The following is an 18,563-nucleotide window of genomic DNA, read 5'->3' as shown; positions in this document are numbered from 1 at the left end:
ACACAGAATCGGAAACAGGCTCCAGGCTCCAAGCCATCAGCCCAGAGCCTGACGCGGGGCTCGAACTCCCGGACCGCGAGATCGTGACCTGGCTGAAGTCGGACGCTTAACCGACTGCGCCACCCAGGTGCCCCTGCTTTTTTCTTTCTATATGGCATCACAAAAAATATCTTTCAGGGAACAGAACAGTATATTCCTGTTGATCATAGGGACTAAAGTGGTACTGATAGAAGTTATTTTCTCTTCAGTCCACCTCTGCCTCGCCTAGTAAATATAGGACTTAGCTTGCCCTGGCAGGAGTGACTTGGGTTACAACAAAGATACCTGTTTTTTCTCCCCCTTACCGCTTCCTCTTTAGGATCATTATAGGTAGGTCCAAGTAAGCAGCCTCTGTTACACCTGATGAACTGATTTGTAACATTGAATTTAGTGGTCCTACAATGAGTGGTCCTAGAGCTACAATGAGTGTAGCTCTCATTGCTGCTTCATGAAGAAACTTGAGATTTGGAGAGTGGTTCCCAGACTTTGATGCACATTGGTATAATTTAGGGCTCTTTAAAAAACAAAAATGGATGTGTGGTTCCCACCTCCTAGACATTCTAATTTAATTGGTATGGGGTGTGACCTGGCATGGGGATATTTTTAAAACTCTCCAGGTGCTTTTAATGTATAGCATACTGAGGAGAGAGCAAAGGCATAATTGTATCCTTTTGGGAATCTTAGTCACCTCTGCTGGGCTTGCTTGGAATTACTTATGGAAATGAACCCTTAGAATAGCTTTCAGGCCTTCTTGGCTAGTTTCAGAGAATCCTCTTGTGCCTTTGAACTACTCAGCCATTTGTCAGTTTGTCAGGTATAAGCTGGCTCCCAGCCATCTTTTTTACTTGGAGAAGGCTCCAGGGTATCTTTTTTCCCTAGTAGCTCCCACACTCCTTGGTGTCCTTCTTTAGTTCCCTAGTGTCGAGTGGGATTAACAGTTCCTAACTTCTCACCTCTTTGCGGTTCTCAAAAACAAACCCTTTTTATGTTAAATGTTTAACTTCTTATCAAGATAGAGAAATGTGTAACAGGGGCGCTTCAGTGGCCGAGTCAGTTATGCATGTTATGCATCTGACTTTGGCTCAGGTCATGATCTCACGGTTCTTGGGTTTGAGCCCCATATCGGGCTCTGTGCTGACAGTGCAGAGCCTGCTAGGGATTCTCTCTCTCCCTCTCCCTCTGCCTCTCCTTCACTCTCATTCTCTCAAATAAATAAATAAACTTAAAGAAAAACACGTAACAAACACAAGCAAGTTATAAAGCATATGAAGAATTTAGTATAGTAGTCCCTATAAAGCTTCTTGACTTCCCTCCGAGATGGTGTGCTTTAATTTTGTTGAGGGCAGTAATGAGCCAGACACCTTCTAAGGAGAGTCAAGGCTATGAAGACCTTCCTAGTAGGCTTCTCTGAATTTAATAGTCAGATGGTATACAGTTAATATGGAGGAATAAGGGGCTCTTTATTTGTCTTTGGGCCTGCCACACTGAGAAACACTAGGTTTAGACTAGGTTTTCTTTTTCTTTAGGATTTATTACTTTGGGGGCATATTCTCCTTAGCTAATGTTCTGTCTTGTCCACCATCAGTGTGTTTTCTCTCTGTGTCTGGTGTTGGTACTGCCACTCATCCTTTAGTCAAAGTTCGTGGTGGTGTGCAGCTTTCATTGTTCAGCCTGTACCTAATCGGAAGGACTTTATCTCTTAGAGATTAGACTCCCTGTGTTTGACTTTCAACCCCTCCTTCTTCTGCCAATCTCCTGTTCTCTGCCTAATGTTTTTACAGTCCTGTGATTTGTCATTTTACTGGAGTTCCGTAAAACTTAGGAGTTCTAATAGGGCTGAGTTTAAGGACCTCTTTTAAAGGAAAGGACATGGGGCGCCTGGGTGGCGCAGTCGGTTGAGCGTCCGACTTCAGCCAGGTCATGATCTCGTGGTCCGTGAGTTTGAGCCCCGCGTCGGGCTCTGGGCTGATGGCTTGGAGCCTGGAGCCTGTTTCCGATTCTGTGTCTCCCTCTCTCTCTGCCCCTCCCCCGTTCATGCTCTGTCTTTCTCTGTCCCAAAAATAAATAAACGTTGAAAAAAAAATTAAAAAAATTAAAATAAAATAAAGGAAAGGACAGACCCCGAATGGAGGTATACATTCTGAACTTGGAGCTCTTGCCAAAGTTCAGGCAAGGTGAGTTGCCTGTGTAAAAATCTTAGTCAGGTTAACCACCTCTCTAAGCTTTAATGTGATCATCTTTAATGGGAGAATAACAACTTTCTTTTGAGGTTATTGCAGATAATGAATGAAATAGCCCTTGTGAAGTATTTACTTTATAAGAACTCAGTAGTTGTTCATGGCTGCAGTTTCTGCTGTTACTATTTTATTGCCATTCCTGCAAAAGAGGGGCAGAGGTTCAGAGCCTGAGCTTTGAATCTTATCTCTACCATTTTATCTCTATCCAGTTGTATGACCTTGGACAAATTATTTAACTTCTCTTTGCCTCAGTTTTTTTCACCTGCTAAGTGAAAACATTCTTAGTGTAGGAGTTGTGAAAATTTAGTTAAAGCAGAATCTGGTACAAAGTAAGTGATTGTAGCAAGGCTGTTGCTGTTATTTAACTGAAGTACCCTCTTTGCCTCTGGATTTGGGTATCTTCCGTTTTGGCCTTAGAGATGTATAGTGACCTGAAACTTTCCAGGCTGTCATTTTAACCTTCATTTGCCAAAATACCTAGGAGTCTATGCTCTTAATTCTCCAGTGATGTCACTTTTCTGATTTTGTTACCATGCCATCTTTAGAACCCTATTGTGACTGCTTCAGAAGGACCTGCTTGGTCCTCTGCTGGTGGTAGGTCAGATAACGTGGCACACAGATCAGACTTAAAAAGACATCTGAACCAGTGAAGAAAAATCTCTAAGGAATAATATATTTAATAGATGTGTGAAGAATATTCTTTTAAAATTTTGCTGGGGAATCCAGAACTTCCACTTCCTAATCTCAAATGTAAAATTTCTGTAGAAAAAACATAGGGTTACATTTAATTGACTTTGCTAAGCAATGTTTAGTAATCCAGTATTGATATTAATAGTGATGTTTCAGTAAGATCTGAAGAGATTTATTTATTCTTTGTATGATAACTAAATAGGCAGAAATAGAAGAAAATTTGAAAAGGAGTCAATTTCTAATTTTTAATGCGGTTTTTACTTTCTTATAGTAATTAGTATGCCCAGTGAGTGGTGTAGTGATGCTTGTAGTGAGGCTTGGCAGGATGGGCACATTTCAACAAGAGTAGATGGGTGTTCGGCAAACTTTGGAGGCCCAGAATTTATTAGACGTATATCAGGGACTGGGTGGCAGGGTAGGAGGAAGAAACAGTGGAAGTTTTCTGAACTGGACAGGTTGATTGCCAGGGTAGAAGACCCCTCTTTACACATATCTGAACACACTCACATCTAGAGACAGAGTTTTTTTTGTATTTGGATTTTTTACATAAGATTAAAAGATATTCTTTATTATTTAAAAAAAGTTTTGAAAGCACCTGTGCTGGAAAGCAAGATTTTAGGGCAGAGCCATAGTGCCTAAGATGTGTGTTGGCTCAGTAAACATCTGTCAAAAGTAATTAAATGCTCTGCAGAGTTTACCTTTACTGAATTCTAGTCTTATCCTCAAACTAGATTTTATTAGTTCACCTATGTGAGTAGACCCTATTTAAGTGGATTAAAGTAGGTATGTTTTATTTGCCCATACTGCTGAAAGTTAAAAAAGTTCTTAAGGATTATTTTCATTAAGCTGTGACTCCAGATGTATTTCTATGTAAAGAATTTTATTCCATTAGCTATAATTGAAGAGTTTTCTTTGCTGGACACTTTGGTGATTCATACACATTATTACTCTCCAGGTCTTTCTACATTCCATGATTGTCACCTTTTTTTTTTTTTTTTTTTTTTTAATTGAAGTACAAGGGCACTTGGGTGGCTCAGTCCTTTAAGTGTCCAACTCTTGATTTTGGGTCAGGGCACGTTCTCCTAGTTTGTGAGTTTGAGCCCCACGTAGAGCTCCACGCTGATGGTGTGGAGTCTGCTTGGGATTTTCTCTCTTGAAAAAAAAAATTGAAGTATATATAACCTTTGAATTTTTCTTTAAATTATAAAACTATATTCCTGCAGCATTTAAAATTTAAAATTGCAGATTTGGAAACATAGGTCAAATTTTGAACCTGTTTTAGCACTTGTCATTATGCCTGGCATTAATTTAGAAGTAGAAACTTAGAAGTGGTAACTTATTTTTCATCTTAGGTCGGATGCTCAGGATGATCTCCTTGCCATTAGTAATATTTTCTAGTGACATTTCCAAATATTGTCATATTCTTGTGGGTTTCACCTTTCCTCATTTTCTTTTTCTTTTTTTTAATTCTTTTTTTTTTTTTTAAACGTCTATTCATCTTTGAGAGACAGAGAGAGACAGAGCATGAGTGGGGAAGGGGCAGAGAAAGTGGGACACAGAATCCGAAGCAGGCTCCAGGCTCTGAGCTGTCAGCACAGAGCCTGATGCGGGGCTGGAACTCACAAACTGCGAGATTATGACCTGAGCTGAAGTCAGACACTCAACCCACTGAGCCACCCAGGCGCCCCTCACCTTTCCACATTTTCTAACTTTCACTTTGGTATCTGCCTTTTTTTTTTTTTTTTTTTTTAAGGAAGAGGAGGAGGAGGAGGAATAGCTTTTATACAGTTGGGTAATCTATATTTGAATAGGCTACTGTAAATCTTATTATATGTCCATAGTTTTAGTTACAAATGACAAGTCATTCAGAGAATTTTGTGACCATGGTGACATTTCAATTAATGGACATTTATTTCTATTTTTGAAGAGCAATGTAAATGAAACTGATAAAAGCCTTGAAAGCTTGCATAATGGTGGAGAAAGTTGTCAGAGAAATGATGTAGTTTCAAATCACGATGATTTATAGAACCTCCCTTTTTTTTTAAGGGAGTATTTTCTTTTTTCTTTCTTAATGTTTATTTTTGAGAGAGAGGGAGTGAGAGAGCATGCGTACAAGTTGGGGGAGGGGCAGAGAGAGAGAGGGAGACGCAGAATCTGAAGCAGGCTGTCTGAGCTGTCAGCCTGATGCAGGGCTCCAACCCACAAACTGGGAGATCATGATCTGAGCCGAAGTTGGACACTTAAACCGACTGAGCTACCTAGGCGCCCCTTTTAGAATCTCTTAAATCTATCATCGTCTATTCTGTTGCTGGTATAGGTTAAGACTAATCAACTTTTCTCTTTTCAATTTTACAGAGTTAATTGAGAGTTGGAGGCAACCTTGCTGAAGATGAAGAATACACAGTATTAGAGGAGGAGATTTTTTTTTTCTTTCAAAAGTCTTGATTGTTTGGTGGCTTACGTCCAGTTACCACTCTTCATTTGAGTCTGTTTTCTTCATCAGAAATGATTTTTACAATTTCAAGAAAAACTATGTCCCAGAAATTGAGTTTACTGTTGCTTGTATTCGGACTCATTTGGGGATTGATGTTACTGCACTATACTTTTCAACAACCAAGACATCAAAGCAGTGTCAAGTTACGTGAACAAATACTAGATTTAAGCAAAAGATATGTTAAAGCTCTAGCAGAGGAAAATAAGAACGCAGTGGATGTTGAGAATGGCGCTTCTATGGCAGGATATGGTAAGATAACCATGGACTATTCCTCGTTTTCTCCTCTTCAACTTCTTCCCATTTAAAGATAGTTATGGAAGGAAATCTAACTCATCACTTCATGCGTAGGTCTTTACAGAGTAAATTTTTCTTGACTTTTTACTATGAAAAATTTCAGATGTACTGACAAATAGAAACTATGATAAATACTATATGTCTATTGCCTAGATTTAACAATTATTGACATTTTACCAATTTGTTTTGTCTAATTTTTGACGACCAGTTAAATTATAGAAATTGTGACATTTCACTGCTAGATATTTCCATATGTATCTCTAAAAAAATCTTGTTGTACATAATTGTAATACTATTATAACACTTAGTTCATATTTACATTTTCTTGATTGTGCCAGTATAGACCGTCAATTGTATAACATCTATTAACTCCTAAGAAGCAGCATTTGCTCGTATCTTCAGTGTGGTTTATTGCCATTCACCTGTTCACATCCTGGTTTCCTGCTGTGGTGTGGTGTGTTTTGTTTTGTTTTGTTTTTTTCCTGCTGTGTTTTAAGTTTTGTATGCCTGCCGTAGTCTCACTTGCCTTTAAGACTTAAGAGAGAGAGAAGAGATAGAACACTTTGTATATGAGTGTGTGGGCATTTTCTCTATTTCAGTGGGGTTTTTTTTAGTTATACATGTATGTATTTAAAGAATCAAAATGTGTTATGAGTCTGGTAATAAAAAAGGGCAGTTTTTCCCACCCCCAACAGTACTCAAACTTCCCATTCCTTACAGCCAGCCATCTTAAATTATTTTTTCTGATTTATTTGGTGATTACCTCCATACCTCTAAATAACATGCTCTATGAGCTGCTTCTTGACTTTTCAATTATAGAAATTATCTGTTAACTTCCCACTGTGCAGGGTGAGGGTTCAGCTTTCTTTTTCAACCCAAATTGCATCCCACCCACCCCAGGCTGTTTTCACACACACGTGTTCTTATAATCCTGCCATTTTCCCATCATAATTTTGGTTAGAACAATATTCAATGTTTGCATTATTATGACTGTGTTAGTGGTATTCATTACTGAGCCATGTAGTACATTATTACTTTTCCTTTCACATATAACTGTATTTCCCCCTTCTAGAATTAATTAGTAAGTACTGATTTTTGTTTCTTTGCCTAGTTTTCTACCCTAACTCTCCCACAGTTGCTAAGTCTCCCCCCAGTATATTCAGACACATAAGGTATTTTATCACATTATTTATCTTGAAGAAATCTTTCCTAGAGCCTTCTGATCTCTGGTTTGGACTATTTCTTCTCTAGGCTTGTGGTGGTAAATTATTCTAGGATCTTCCTACATAATTATCCCTTTACCTCTCTCTTGTGTTGGATCTCCTGTTGCCTAGAATCCTGTGGCTTCCTCTTTATTGTTTCTCCCTCATTTTAGGGGAACTGATTCTTGTAGTTTCCTCAGAAAGATACGAGGAAGGTCAAAGTTTTGATTCCTTGCATATCTGAAAAGGTCTTTTTATCCCCCTACTCTCATGTTTAATTGAAAATTTGACTAAGTATAGAGTCCTAGTTTGGAAATAGTTTTCTGTTGGATTTTAAAGGCTTCCCCCCACTGCCCCCTTAGCTTCCAGTGTTCTTTTTGAGAATTTAATGCTATTCTGATTCTTTATCCTTTAAAAATAAAAAAAAATTTTTTAAATTTATTTTATTTTTAGTATTTATTTTTGAGACAGAGAGAGATATGACAGAGTGTGAGAGAGGAGGGACAGAGAGAGAGGGAGACACAGAATCCAAAGCAGGCTCCAGGCTCTGAGCTGACAGCAGAGAGCCCAACTTGGGGCTCAAACCCACAAACCATGAGATCATGACCTGAGCTAAAGTCTGATGCTTAACCACTGAGCCACCCAGGTGCCCCTCCGATTTTTTTACCTTTTAAAATTTATTTATTTTTAGAGAGGGAGAGTGCACATGAGCAGGGGAGGGACAGAAACAGGGAGAGAGAGAATACCAAGCAGTCCCCACATTGCCAGTGTGGAGCCCGACATGAGACATGATCTCATGAACGGTGAGGTCATGACCTGAGCTGAAACCAAGAGTCAGACGCTTAACCGACTGAGCCACCCAGGTGCCCTTGATTCTTCACCCTTTATATGTGACTTATTTTTGGAAGTTTGTGAGATCTTTATCACAGTCCCATAATGCTGTTCTGAGATTTTTCAGAATGACGTCCCTGGGTCTGGATTTCTTTCACATATGTGCAGGACTTGATTTATTTCCCCCCCAAATTTCATGTTTATTTTTTACTAGTACCTATATCTAAGAGATGGAACATTTGTGACTCAGGATAATGATCATGCTCTGTTTGTCGCTACACATCATCTACAACATCTCAAGAGGTCTCCACCAAGTCAGCCACTTCCAATAAGGATATACTGTCCAAGGTATGAAAGTCCTAAAACCAAAATACATGGTTCTAAAAATTTTTTTTTTAATTTTTTAATTTTTGTGTGAGAGAGAGAGACAGCCAGAGCATGAGTGGGGGGTGGGGTGCAGAGAGAGAGGGAGACATAGAATTCAAAGCAGGCTCCACGCTCTTACCTGTGAGCACAGAGCCCAGTGCAGGGCTTGAACTCACGAACCGTGAGATCATGACCTGAGCTGAAGTTGGACACTCAACCACCTAGGCGACCCCACAAATACATTTGTTCTTAAAGTAATCATAATTGTACCTAAGCAATATAGTCAAAATGTTTTCAGACTTTTCAACTGCTATAACTCTAATACCTACCGTACCATTTTTTCCTTTTTCTACCAAATGATATATTACTTCTTTATGCAAATACCCTGCAAGTTCCTTCACAAATATAAATTTCATAAATGTCAGAATTAAAAATAAAAATTACAGAAAGTCTTTCATTTATTTTTACCCTTGGCCTAATTTCCTTTATTATTTTTTTTTAATTAATTTTTGTTTTTTGAGACAGAGAGAGACAGAGCATGAGCAGGGGAGGGGCAGAGAGAGGGAGACACAGAATCTGAAGCAGGCTCCAGGCTCTGAGCTGTCAGCACAGAGCCCAACGTGGGGCTCGAATTCATGGAGTGTGAGATCATTACCTGAGCTGAAGTTGGACGCTCAACCGACTGAGCCACCCAGGCGCCCCGGCCTAATTTCCTTTAAATGTGGATTCATTTCTTTACCCAACAGAGGTTACCTTAATGCCACATAGATATCACCCGTTATAGTTTACATATCCATTCATTTACTGTGTTGATTCAGGTTACCACTGATGCCGTCAGAGTACAAGGTTTATTTTACATTTTATCATTGCTGCAAAAAAAGTTTAAAACCATTTCAAACACTTCATTAAAAATGGTATTGTTGAAATAATATTGGGAGCAAATAGAAAATTTCTGTATATTTATTTTGAAAAGAATAGACTTTTTTGTAACTGCTAAAAATGGTCACTTCTCTGTAGATATAGCAAAGAATAATCAATCAAGTATAAAACTAAGACTTTATATCTCAGATTACTTCAACATGCTAATTTGAATAAAGTGAACATTCTTTCAAAAGAACATACTGCCTTTACATGGATACACTTCTGTTAGTGTATTAGGCTTTTGTTTTTCTCTACTTGCAGAAGAGTAACTATGTTTTGAGAAAAACATTTACTAGAGATCAGAATTTAACTTTCTTTAAAGTTTGGTTTTCTAAGATGTATCTATGTTAAATATATACCTTAAGTAAACCCTGCTACTTAAGAAGGATATATTTTGTTTACAACCATCAAGTAATGATTTTAAGATGGAGCTAAATCTAGTGAAACTTAAATTCTAAAGTGCTTTAATCAAAAGCTTGATATATATCTATTTATGAATCACAACTCTTGCAGTTGTTTCAAATAATTCTTTAAATTTTTTTTCAACGTTTTTATTTATTTATGGGACAGACAGACAGAGCATGAACGGGGGAGGGGCAGAGAGAGAGGGAGACACAGAATCAGAAACAGGCTCCAGGCTCCGAGCCATCAGCCCAGGGCCTGACACGGGGCTCGAACTCACGGACCGTGAGATCGTGACCTGGCTGAGGTCGGACGCTTAACCGACTGCGCCACCCAGGCGCCCCTCAAATAATTCTTTAAAGTAACTGGCTCTTTCTGCAATAATCTGCTTATTTCCATGACGTGCTTGTTCTATCCCAAACTGGAACTCATCAGTTTGTGTAAGAATACTTAATGTGTCATCTTTTTAAATTTCAATTTGGTAAATTAGTGTCTAATTTTCGTAGAACTATATCCAACCTAGCTTCTAGATCACACAAAAGATTCTGAAATTTGGGATCAAAATTCTCCATTCCTGATCCTTTAACAACATTGGTGCAAATACTGGCCTTGCTGCTTGCTTGGTAAAGGGAATTTATAGGTGAGTCTAACAGATAAAACAAGAATGTTGTTTTGTAAATTCTGATTGGTAATTATTTTAGGTTGCAGCTTGAAAACAACCAGCATTTTATCTTTTGTGTCCACAAACTCAGTTGTGTTGGAAAAGGACATTAGATGTTGGATTGCGGCACCCTAAGAACGTTTGGTTTCTGTCATCCAAAAAATTGTTGATTTCAGGACAGCTGTACATGAGTGGCTGGTCCCAGGGTTCTGACACTGAAGTAATTCTGGGTAGTAGTGAAGATGAAAATCTTCAGAACATCCTCATTTCTGCCTGCCATGATTTTGGAGACAGGGAAAAGGAAGCTTCAGTGGGCACTTTAAATCCTGAAACTTACATCCTTCGGTTTAGGGATATTTTTTCCTAAATTATTTATTTGATTTCATCCTCCCCATTGTTTTCATTCTTCCTGAAATTCTGTTGTTCAGCATTTGGGCCCTATGAACTGGTTCTCAAATTTTCCTTTATTTACTGTCCTACTTTCCATCTCTTTGTCTTTTTGTTTTATTTTTTGAGATATTTACTCATCTTTATTTTCAACTCTTTATGGACTTTTTTATTTTCTTTCATATTTTTAATTTCTTAAAAAAATTTTTTTAAATGTTTATTTATTTAGAGAGAGAGGGTGAGCTGGGGTGGGGCAGAAAAAGGGAGAGACTGAATCCCAAGCAGGCTCCATGCCGTCATCAAAGAGCCTGATGTGGGGGTCGAACTCATGAACTGTGAGATCATGACCTGAGCTGAAACCAAGAGTGGGACACTTAACCAACTGAGCTACCCAGGTGCCCCATCATATTTTTAATTTCTAAGAGCTCTTTTTTTTATTTCTCAAATGTTGTCAATGATACATTTTCTGAAATATTTTTACGTTTCATCCAAACATGTCTGGTGATCCTTAGCCTATGAAGGCTTTTTAATATTTATTCATTCATTCATTCATTTATTTTAAAGATTTTGTGCTTTTTAAGTAATCTCTATACTTAATGCGGGACTTGAACTCACAACTCTGAGATCCAGTTACATGCTCTACCAACTGAGCCAATCAGGTGCCCCTGAGGCTTTTTTAAAGAATGAGACACTTAAAGTTTGATGGGAAGTGTTGAGTTGTTGGTTGGTATTCACTATAGCATGATCTGGCTGGGACATTTCCTTGGGAGCATCCTTAATATTTGTAATGACTTCTGATACGAACTACCTGGAATTAAGCCAAATTTCACAGGTTAAGGGCATAGCCTCCAAAATACTGCCTTCACTTCAGATATTAGCCACAAGTTTGGGTGTCCCAGGCCACACTCATTTTTGACCAGTTCTACTACCCCCTCAGGTTTGGTAATTCACTAGACTGGCCCAGGGAACTCCCTGAAAGGACTGTACTTACAGTTTTATTATAGCAAAAAGAAACTCAGAACCAGCAAAAGGGATACACACATAGGGCAAGTCTGAGAGGGTTCCAGAGGCGAAGTTTCTGTTGTCTTCTTCCCATGGAATCAGGCCGCATTACTCTCTTGGCACATTCGTGTATGATCATATTAAGAGTATTGTTACCTAGGGAAATTCACCTGAACTTTGTGTCCAGGATTTTTATTGGGATTTTATTGTGCAAACACGATTGATTGGATTTAGCCAGATGGTTGAATTCACTTTCCAGCCCCTCTCACTCATCTGACATTACTGAAAAGCCACGACTCTCTAATTACATACTTTGGTCTTTCTGGCATGCCCAGTCCCCATCCTGAGTCATGTCATTAGCACAAACTATCTAGGGGCCCAGTCTGAGTCACTTTGTTAATATAAACTATCAGTGGGGTCCCAGGGGCCCATCATGAATAACAAAGACAGTCTTATCGCTCAGGAAATTCCAAACATTTAGAGGCTACCTCCCAGGAACTAGGGACAAAGTCCGGCCAAACTCTATTGCACATTATCACTGTCTGTTTCTTTGCGGTATCCCAAATATGGGTGTATTTAGGTCTTTCTTCTTGAGCTGATCAGATTCCCTAGAGAAGGACTTCCAATCTTGCTGGAGAGTATAGGCCTTCAACTGTTGTGGGATCCAAATGAGAGGAAGAGGCTGGGGGAGGACAGGTAGTCTCAGCACTCACTGTGTAAATTTTCATTTACTCCCCCAGTTTTCACTGTGGCACTCAGGCCCTTAGCTGTTTCACTGGCTTCAGAAAATGAACCTCAGCTTTTCTGCAAGGAGTGAGGGGCTATTGCCCAGTTGGGGAGTGTTCTAGATAATTTAGGAATCAAATGTCTCCATAGATAGATAAATTTTCACCCAATTCTTCTGTTTTAGTCCCTTTTTTAACCCCTATTTTCACTGGTACCCACTATAACAACAGTTCCTGGGCATTTTAAGGGTAGGGTTCTGTGGAGAACATTGAATTGTTTCTTAGTTTTTCTTCTAAGATCAAATTTTTCAGAGCTTCTAAGTCAGTTAACACTCGTCCCTTTGCTTTCTAGCTTCTGGAGTTGTGTTGCTATGGTCTCTTTGTTATCCTTGGCCTTGTGGATTTATGCTTAAAAGAAGGAAAGAAAAAGAGAGCAAAAAACATTGTTACTGTTTTGGTGGAGTGTCCATGTAGCCGGGACCCATGGGTGCAAGAGCACCTGGTTCCAGGGGTCCCCAACAGACCAAGTTTGGCTCCCCGCTAACAGAATCCAAAGGCAGAGAAAAGGGTGGTGGTGAGACAAGAAAGGAATTTGTTTTAGTAAGGCCAACACCGAGAAGCCAGTGCACTAGTGTCCCAAATGAATCCGTAGTGCTGAAAATGCCTCATGTTTTTATAAGGAAAATGTGGGACAGGGGTTGGTGGGTAGTACAGTCGGGCAGTAAAGGTCTCCTTGATCAGTGTCTTGGGTCAGTCACACAGAATCTTGCTGGCTCAGGGCAGTCCTTATACTTGAGGGGGTAGTTTTGGTTCCCATCACAGGGTGCTTTTCCCACAAGATTGTTAGCCTGAGTTAAGAGAAGCTGGAAATAAGAACTTAATCAATTAGCAAGTCCAGACTGAGGTCAAAACGGAGGTGGTTGAAGTCCTCTTTCATCCAAAGTCAGCAGAGGTTAATTGCCTTTTTTCAGTTTACCTTCTTTATCTGGAAATGCCCTAGGCACTTTCTATTTTTATAGAAACACCTTTATGATGGTTCTTATGAGTTGATGAAGGTTAGCCTGCATTTGCTCTTGAGGATCAAATTTAGATGACTTAGAGATGAAGGAGCTGGTATATACTGAGATGGAGGTTCTTGTGGCAGATAGAGATGCAGAAATTACATTGTTTTGCATTCTGCTTAGTCCAAGGACACTGATAGAAAGTAAATCTTATAATAAGAAGAAAAATACTTGAAAATAAAGTTTTTGTACTTGAGCAAAATAACTGATCTCTCTCTCTCTCTCTCTCTCTCTCTCTCTCTCTCTATAGATCTCTCTCTCTCTATAAATTATTTTTGAGAGAGAGTAAGAGCACATGTGAGCCTGAGCTGTGAAGAGGCAGAGAGGGGTGGGGAGAGAGAATCCTAAGCAGGCTCTGCACTGCCGGTATGGAGCCCGACACGGGCTCGAACCCATTAACCATGAGATTGTGGCCTGAGCCAAAATTAAGAGTTGGATGCCTGGGGCGCCTGGGTGGCTCAGTCAGTTGAGCATTCAACTTTGGCTCAGTTCATGGTCTCTTGCTTCATTAGTTCGAACCCCACATCCAGCTCACTGCTGTCAGCTCAGAGCCCACTTCAGGTCCTCTGTACCCCTTCTCTCTGCTCCTCCCCTGCATTCTCTCTCTCTCTCTCTCTTTCTCAAAAATAAATAAATATTAAAAAATTTTGGGTGCCCCACCAACTGAGCCCCAGGTGCCCCTAACTGTGATATTTTAAAAGGTAGCAGCCATCTGTGCTATGCTGCCCAGCTGTGTGTAATGACTTGAGTTTTCAAAAAATATTTTTTTTCATTTTATTTATTTTTCCATTTTATTATTATTTTTTTTTTAGAGAGAAAAAGTGAGTACACGCTGGGGAGCGGGGGAGAGACAGAGAGAGAGAGAGAGAGAGAGAAAGAATCTTAAATAGGCTGTATGCTCAGCACAGAACTAAACACAGGGCTCAATCCCATGGGATCATGATCTGAGCAGAAATCAAGAGTTGGATACTGAACTGACTGAGCCACTCACGTGCCCCACGACTCAGTTTTAAAAGCAACGTTCAGACCTAGCTACACATGATATTTGATAAACTTTTAAAATTTAATGTATGGTGGAAATACTTATGTCAATGAATATATACCTACGTCATTAATGGCCACGTGATATTTAACCAATCCCTGATATATTTTTTTACTTATTTTTGATTCTAAATATATGTTTATTATAAACATTCAAATAGTGCAGAAATATACAAGATAGATTAGTTAAAAAGGCAGAAAGAATGTCATTTAATTTGTTCCGTATTGGGGTAAGTGTACTTTTCTTTAAAGGGCTAAATAGTAAATATTTCCAGAGCATGGCTATGTTCTGGTGAAACTATTTACCAAGACAGGCAGCCAACCAGCTGTAGTTTGCTTACACATGATCTAGCACATTATTTTATTTTGAGCAAAAATGGGATTGTAGTGTGGATACTGGTTTGCAGTTTACCTGTTTTCACTTAATTACTGTGGCTATCTTTCCATATTATTACATATAGGTCTGTCTCATCCTTTACAATGACTTAATATTGTTTCATTTTATAAATATTCCTTAACCTGCCCGCCCTCACTCCTTGCCCACTTATTCTGTAATGATGGATAATTTGTTGCTAACCTATTTTGTGTTTGATTCAATGCTACAATGTATGTGTGTTTGTATGTGTATGACATATATGTGTGAGTATAAATGTGTATTTCATGTTTGTGTAAATGTTTCTGAAGAATAGATTCCTTACATGTGGAATTTTTTGGTCAGGGATGTGCAAGTTAAGTTTAATAGGCATTTGTCAGATTGTCCTTCAGAATGGCCCTACCAGTATACATTCCTACTGTGACCTTCACAGCAGTGTGAAAGTGCCAGTTTCTCCACCATTCTATTTAATTTTATATGATCTCTAGTTGTTTGCTTTTGCATTTCTTTGTTTACAGTAGAGGTTAAAGGATTGTTGACTATTTGTAATTCTTGTATGTATGAGTGAGTCATTTATATCCTTTGCCAGTTTTTCTGCTGGGAAATTTCTTAAGTGACTGATTCTTTGTAAAGGCATTAATGCCGTTATTATGTGTTGCAAATGTTTTTCTTCTGGTTTTTCAGTTGCCTAATAACTTGGTATTATTGTTTAAAAAATTTGGGTAGCAGAATGTGTGTGTCATTTTTTATTAAACAATTTTTTTTTTAAAAATTTTAAAGAGATACAGTGAACAGGGGAGAGGGGCAGAGGGAGAGAGAGAGAGAATCTTAAAGAGGCTCCATGTTCAGCACAGAGGATGCTGGGCTCAGTCCCACAATCCTGGGATCATGACCTGAGGTGAAAACAAGAGTCAGATTCTCAACTGACTGCGCCACCCAGGCGCCCTGTGTCTATCATTTTTTATGGTTTAGGTTTATGCTTAAAATATTTGCCCCAAAGCTTACACTCTAATATACTATGGTGGGTTTTGTTTTTGTTTTTACATTTACATCTATAATATAGTTGAGATTTCTGGTGTAAGCAGTAAGAGATGCAGATTCTTTTTTCCACATTAGGTAGCCAGTTATCCCAGATTTATTATTTGAATTCCATCTTTTGCTCCACTCATTTGACATGGCAGTAATATATAAATATTTATTTAAGTTACAATAAAATCAGAATTTTACAAGTTCTGGAGAACTTGAACATTTAACCATCTATAGAAACCATTTAGCTTCTCATTGCTATACAAAAAAGCTAGAAGGCTTTTCATTTATTTATTGAATAGTCTCCCCTTGAACTGTTTAACCTGTTTTTCCCAGTTGGGAAAATGAGCATAAGCTTTTTTTTAATCCCAGTCACCAATGAATTGTTACTATCACAAAGGTCATAGGCAGATCAGTTCACCTTTATAGGTCATTGTCTGTAAATTTTGAACAGTAATTTGTGCTTTCCCTGTAAAAAACCATTTCCCCTGCTCTAGATCTTTTTCTCAATATTCTTAGTCTTCTCTGATATAATTTTTTTTCTTCCCATGTAACGTTTTGGATTCTGAGGTTTGCCTAGAACAGTGAATTGGGGATACTTGGTCTGAGTTTCCCAGTGACTGTTCATAGAACACTTTGCACTTGAGGCATTGTTTTGTTTCCTAAACTGTTTCTGAATCTATAGCAATACTATTATCACTACAGACTTTTCCTTCCAAAGATGAACCCTGCTTTCTTTTAAGAGTTTTGGTTTTACTGTCTACTAATGTGGTTGAACACTTTTAAAAACTAGATTTCAAAAATATTTTGGAAGAACTGGAAAACAATTTAATGTTGATATTTAAATGCTCTTCTGCAGGGGTGCCTGGTTGACCCAGTTGGTTGAGCATCTGACTCTTTTTTTTGGCTGGGTAGTGGTCCCAGGGTCAAGGAATAAAGTCCTGTGTTGGGCTCTACACTAAGTGCGGAGCCTGCTTGGGATTCTCTCTCTCTCTCTCTCTCTCTCTCTCTCTCTCTCTCACTCTGTCTCTCTCTTTCTCTCTCTTTCTCTCTCCCCCTCTCGCCTGCATGCTCTCTCTCTCTCTATTTCTCTCTCTCTCAAATAAATAAATAATAGATACTTTTCTGAAAATAAGTTAACAAATAGTTGTTTTTCCATATAAGTCTATAAAAAATAACCTTTAGAAACACAAGTTAAAATTTCTTAACTATTTAAAAAATTTTTTTAATGTTTATTTATTTTTGAGAGAGAAAGAGAGATAGAGTATGAGCAGGGGAGGGACAGAGAGAGAGAGGGAGACACAGACTCCAAAGCAGGCTCCAGGCTCCAAGCTTGTCAGCACAGAGCCTGACACGGGGCTCAAACTCATGAACTGTGAGATCATGACTGGAGCCAAAGTTGGACGCTTCACCGACTGAGCCACCCAGGCGCTCCTAAAATTTCTTAACTTTAATCAGTTTTTCAAATATGTAAATTATCATGTAAGTAATGAATGAAAACAGTGCTATAATAAGCTGCTAGAGAATATCTTTTATAGTTGAAGAAAAACAATTTAAATAAAATTCCCTAAACTGGGGAATTTGGGAAGATGGAGATCCCTCCTTATCCTGTTCCTATGCTATCCATCTTTCCCTATTCCCATTTAAGTACAACTGAAAGTCCTGGACATTTTATATAAAACAAACATAAGAATCTGAAAGAGAAAAATACTGGCTAGGGACCTCAGGACACAGTGGTATGATCCCTGTTTTGTTTTGTTGTGTTCAACCTCATATATTCCAGACTTGGAGCTGAAGAAGTCAGTAATCTCCCCAACAGACACCTGCTCTTGTAGCCAAGAAAGGGGCAGTCTGGCAAGACAGAAAACTTTTGGACAATAACTATTCTCCTTCAGCCAAAGATCACATAAAAATATTGTGGCTGCACCACCACCTGTATGATCAAAGGCCAAACGGGGAGCCTACACTTCACCCTTGTGAGACTATAATAAGGTATCCAATACCTCCCTCCCCCATGGTACCTGTGGAGACTACATGGGGAGCCAGGACTTCCATACCTCATTACATGCAGTAATGAGGTGCCCATCCCCTTCCCTCTGAGGTGTTGTCAGAGGAGTCTTAGTGAACAGTCAGGACTTTCACTATTGCCCAGGGGTAAGGAGGCCATCCCCACCACATTATCAATGCAGAGTACATGGGGACCTGGAACTTTTCCACCTCCATTCAGCAGTGATGGGGAGCTTACCACCCTCAGGTGACAGTGGAGGCTAAATGGGGAACCTAGACTTCTTCCACCTGGCAATAGTAAGGGGTACCTCTCTGTCCTGCCACAGTGGCATCGGAGAAAGTCATCTAAAACATATCTATATATACATATATATAGATATATGTGTGTATGTATGTATGTATACATACATATACATATATTTTTTAAGTTTATTTATTTATTTTGAGAGAGAGCAAGCATGGAAGGGGCAGAGAGGGAGGGAGAGAATCCCATGCAGGCTCCCCACTGCCAGTGCAGGGCCTGATGTGGAGCTTGAACTCACAAACTGAGATCATGACCTGAGCTGCAACCAAGAGTCACATGCCCAACTGACTAAGCCATTCAGGTGACCCTAAAATAGGAGGTTTAAATAAGATCCAAGATCTCATAAACTAATATGTAAGTGTCTAGGTTTCAAATATAAATCACTTCTCATACCAAGAATTGGGAATATCTGACTGAATGAAAAAAGACAACCAATGATAGATATCAGAATTATCTGAAAAAGATTTTAAAGCAGTTATTATTAAAAGTGCTTCGATGAG

General features: G+C 38.9%; 1 protein-coding gene across 2 annotated transcripts in view; it reads left to right on the top strand.

Moving 5' to 3' along the window:
• Positions 1-18,563, top strand: part of CCDC126 (coiled-coil domain containing 126) — a 40,734-nt gene that overhangs the window by 10,955 nt on the left and 11,216 nt on the right. For both annotated transcript variants that reach the window (XM_040472433.1, XM_040472432.1), the window contains one exon: positions 5,322-5,709. In XM_040472433.1, the coding sequence (XP_040328367.1) occupies positions 5,472-5,709 (238 nt within the window). In that variant the 5' untranslated portion in view covers positions 5,322-5,471. The remainder of the gene's footprint in view (positions 1-5,321; positions 5,710-18,563) is intronic.

This window comes from Herpailurus yagouaroundi, unplaced genomic scaffold, assembly GCF_014898765.1.
Source record: "Herpailurus yagouaroundi ecotype Mexico unplaced genomic scaffold, PumYag 100, whole genome shotgun sequence".
Taxonomy (NCBI): Eukaryota; Metazoa; Chordata; class Mammalia; order Carnivora; family Felidae; genus Herpailurus; species Herpailurus yagouaroundi.
This window is presented reverse-complemented; position numbering and strand designations above follow the sequence as displayed.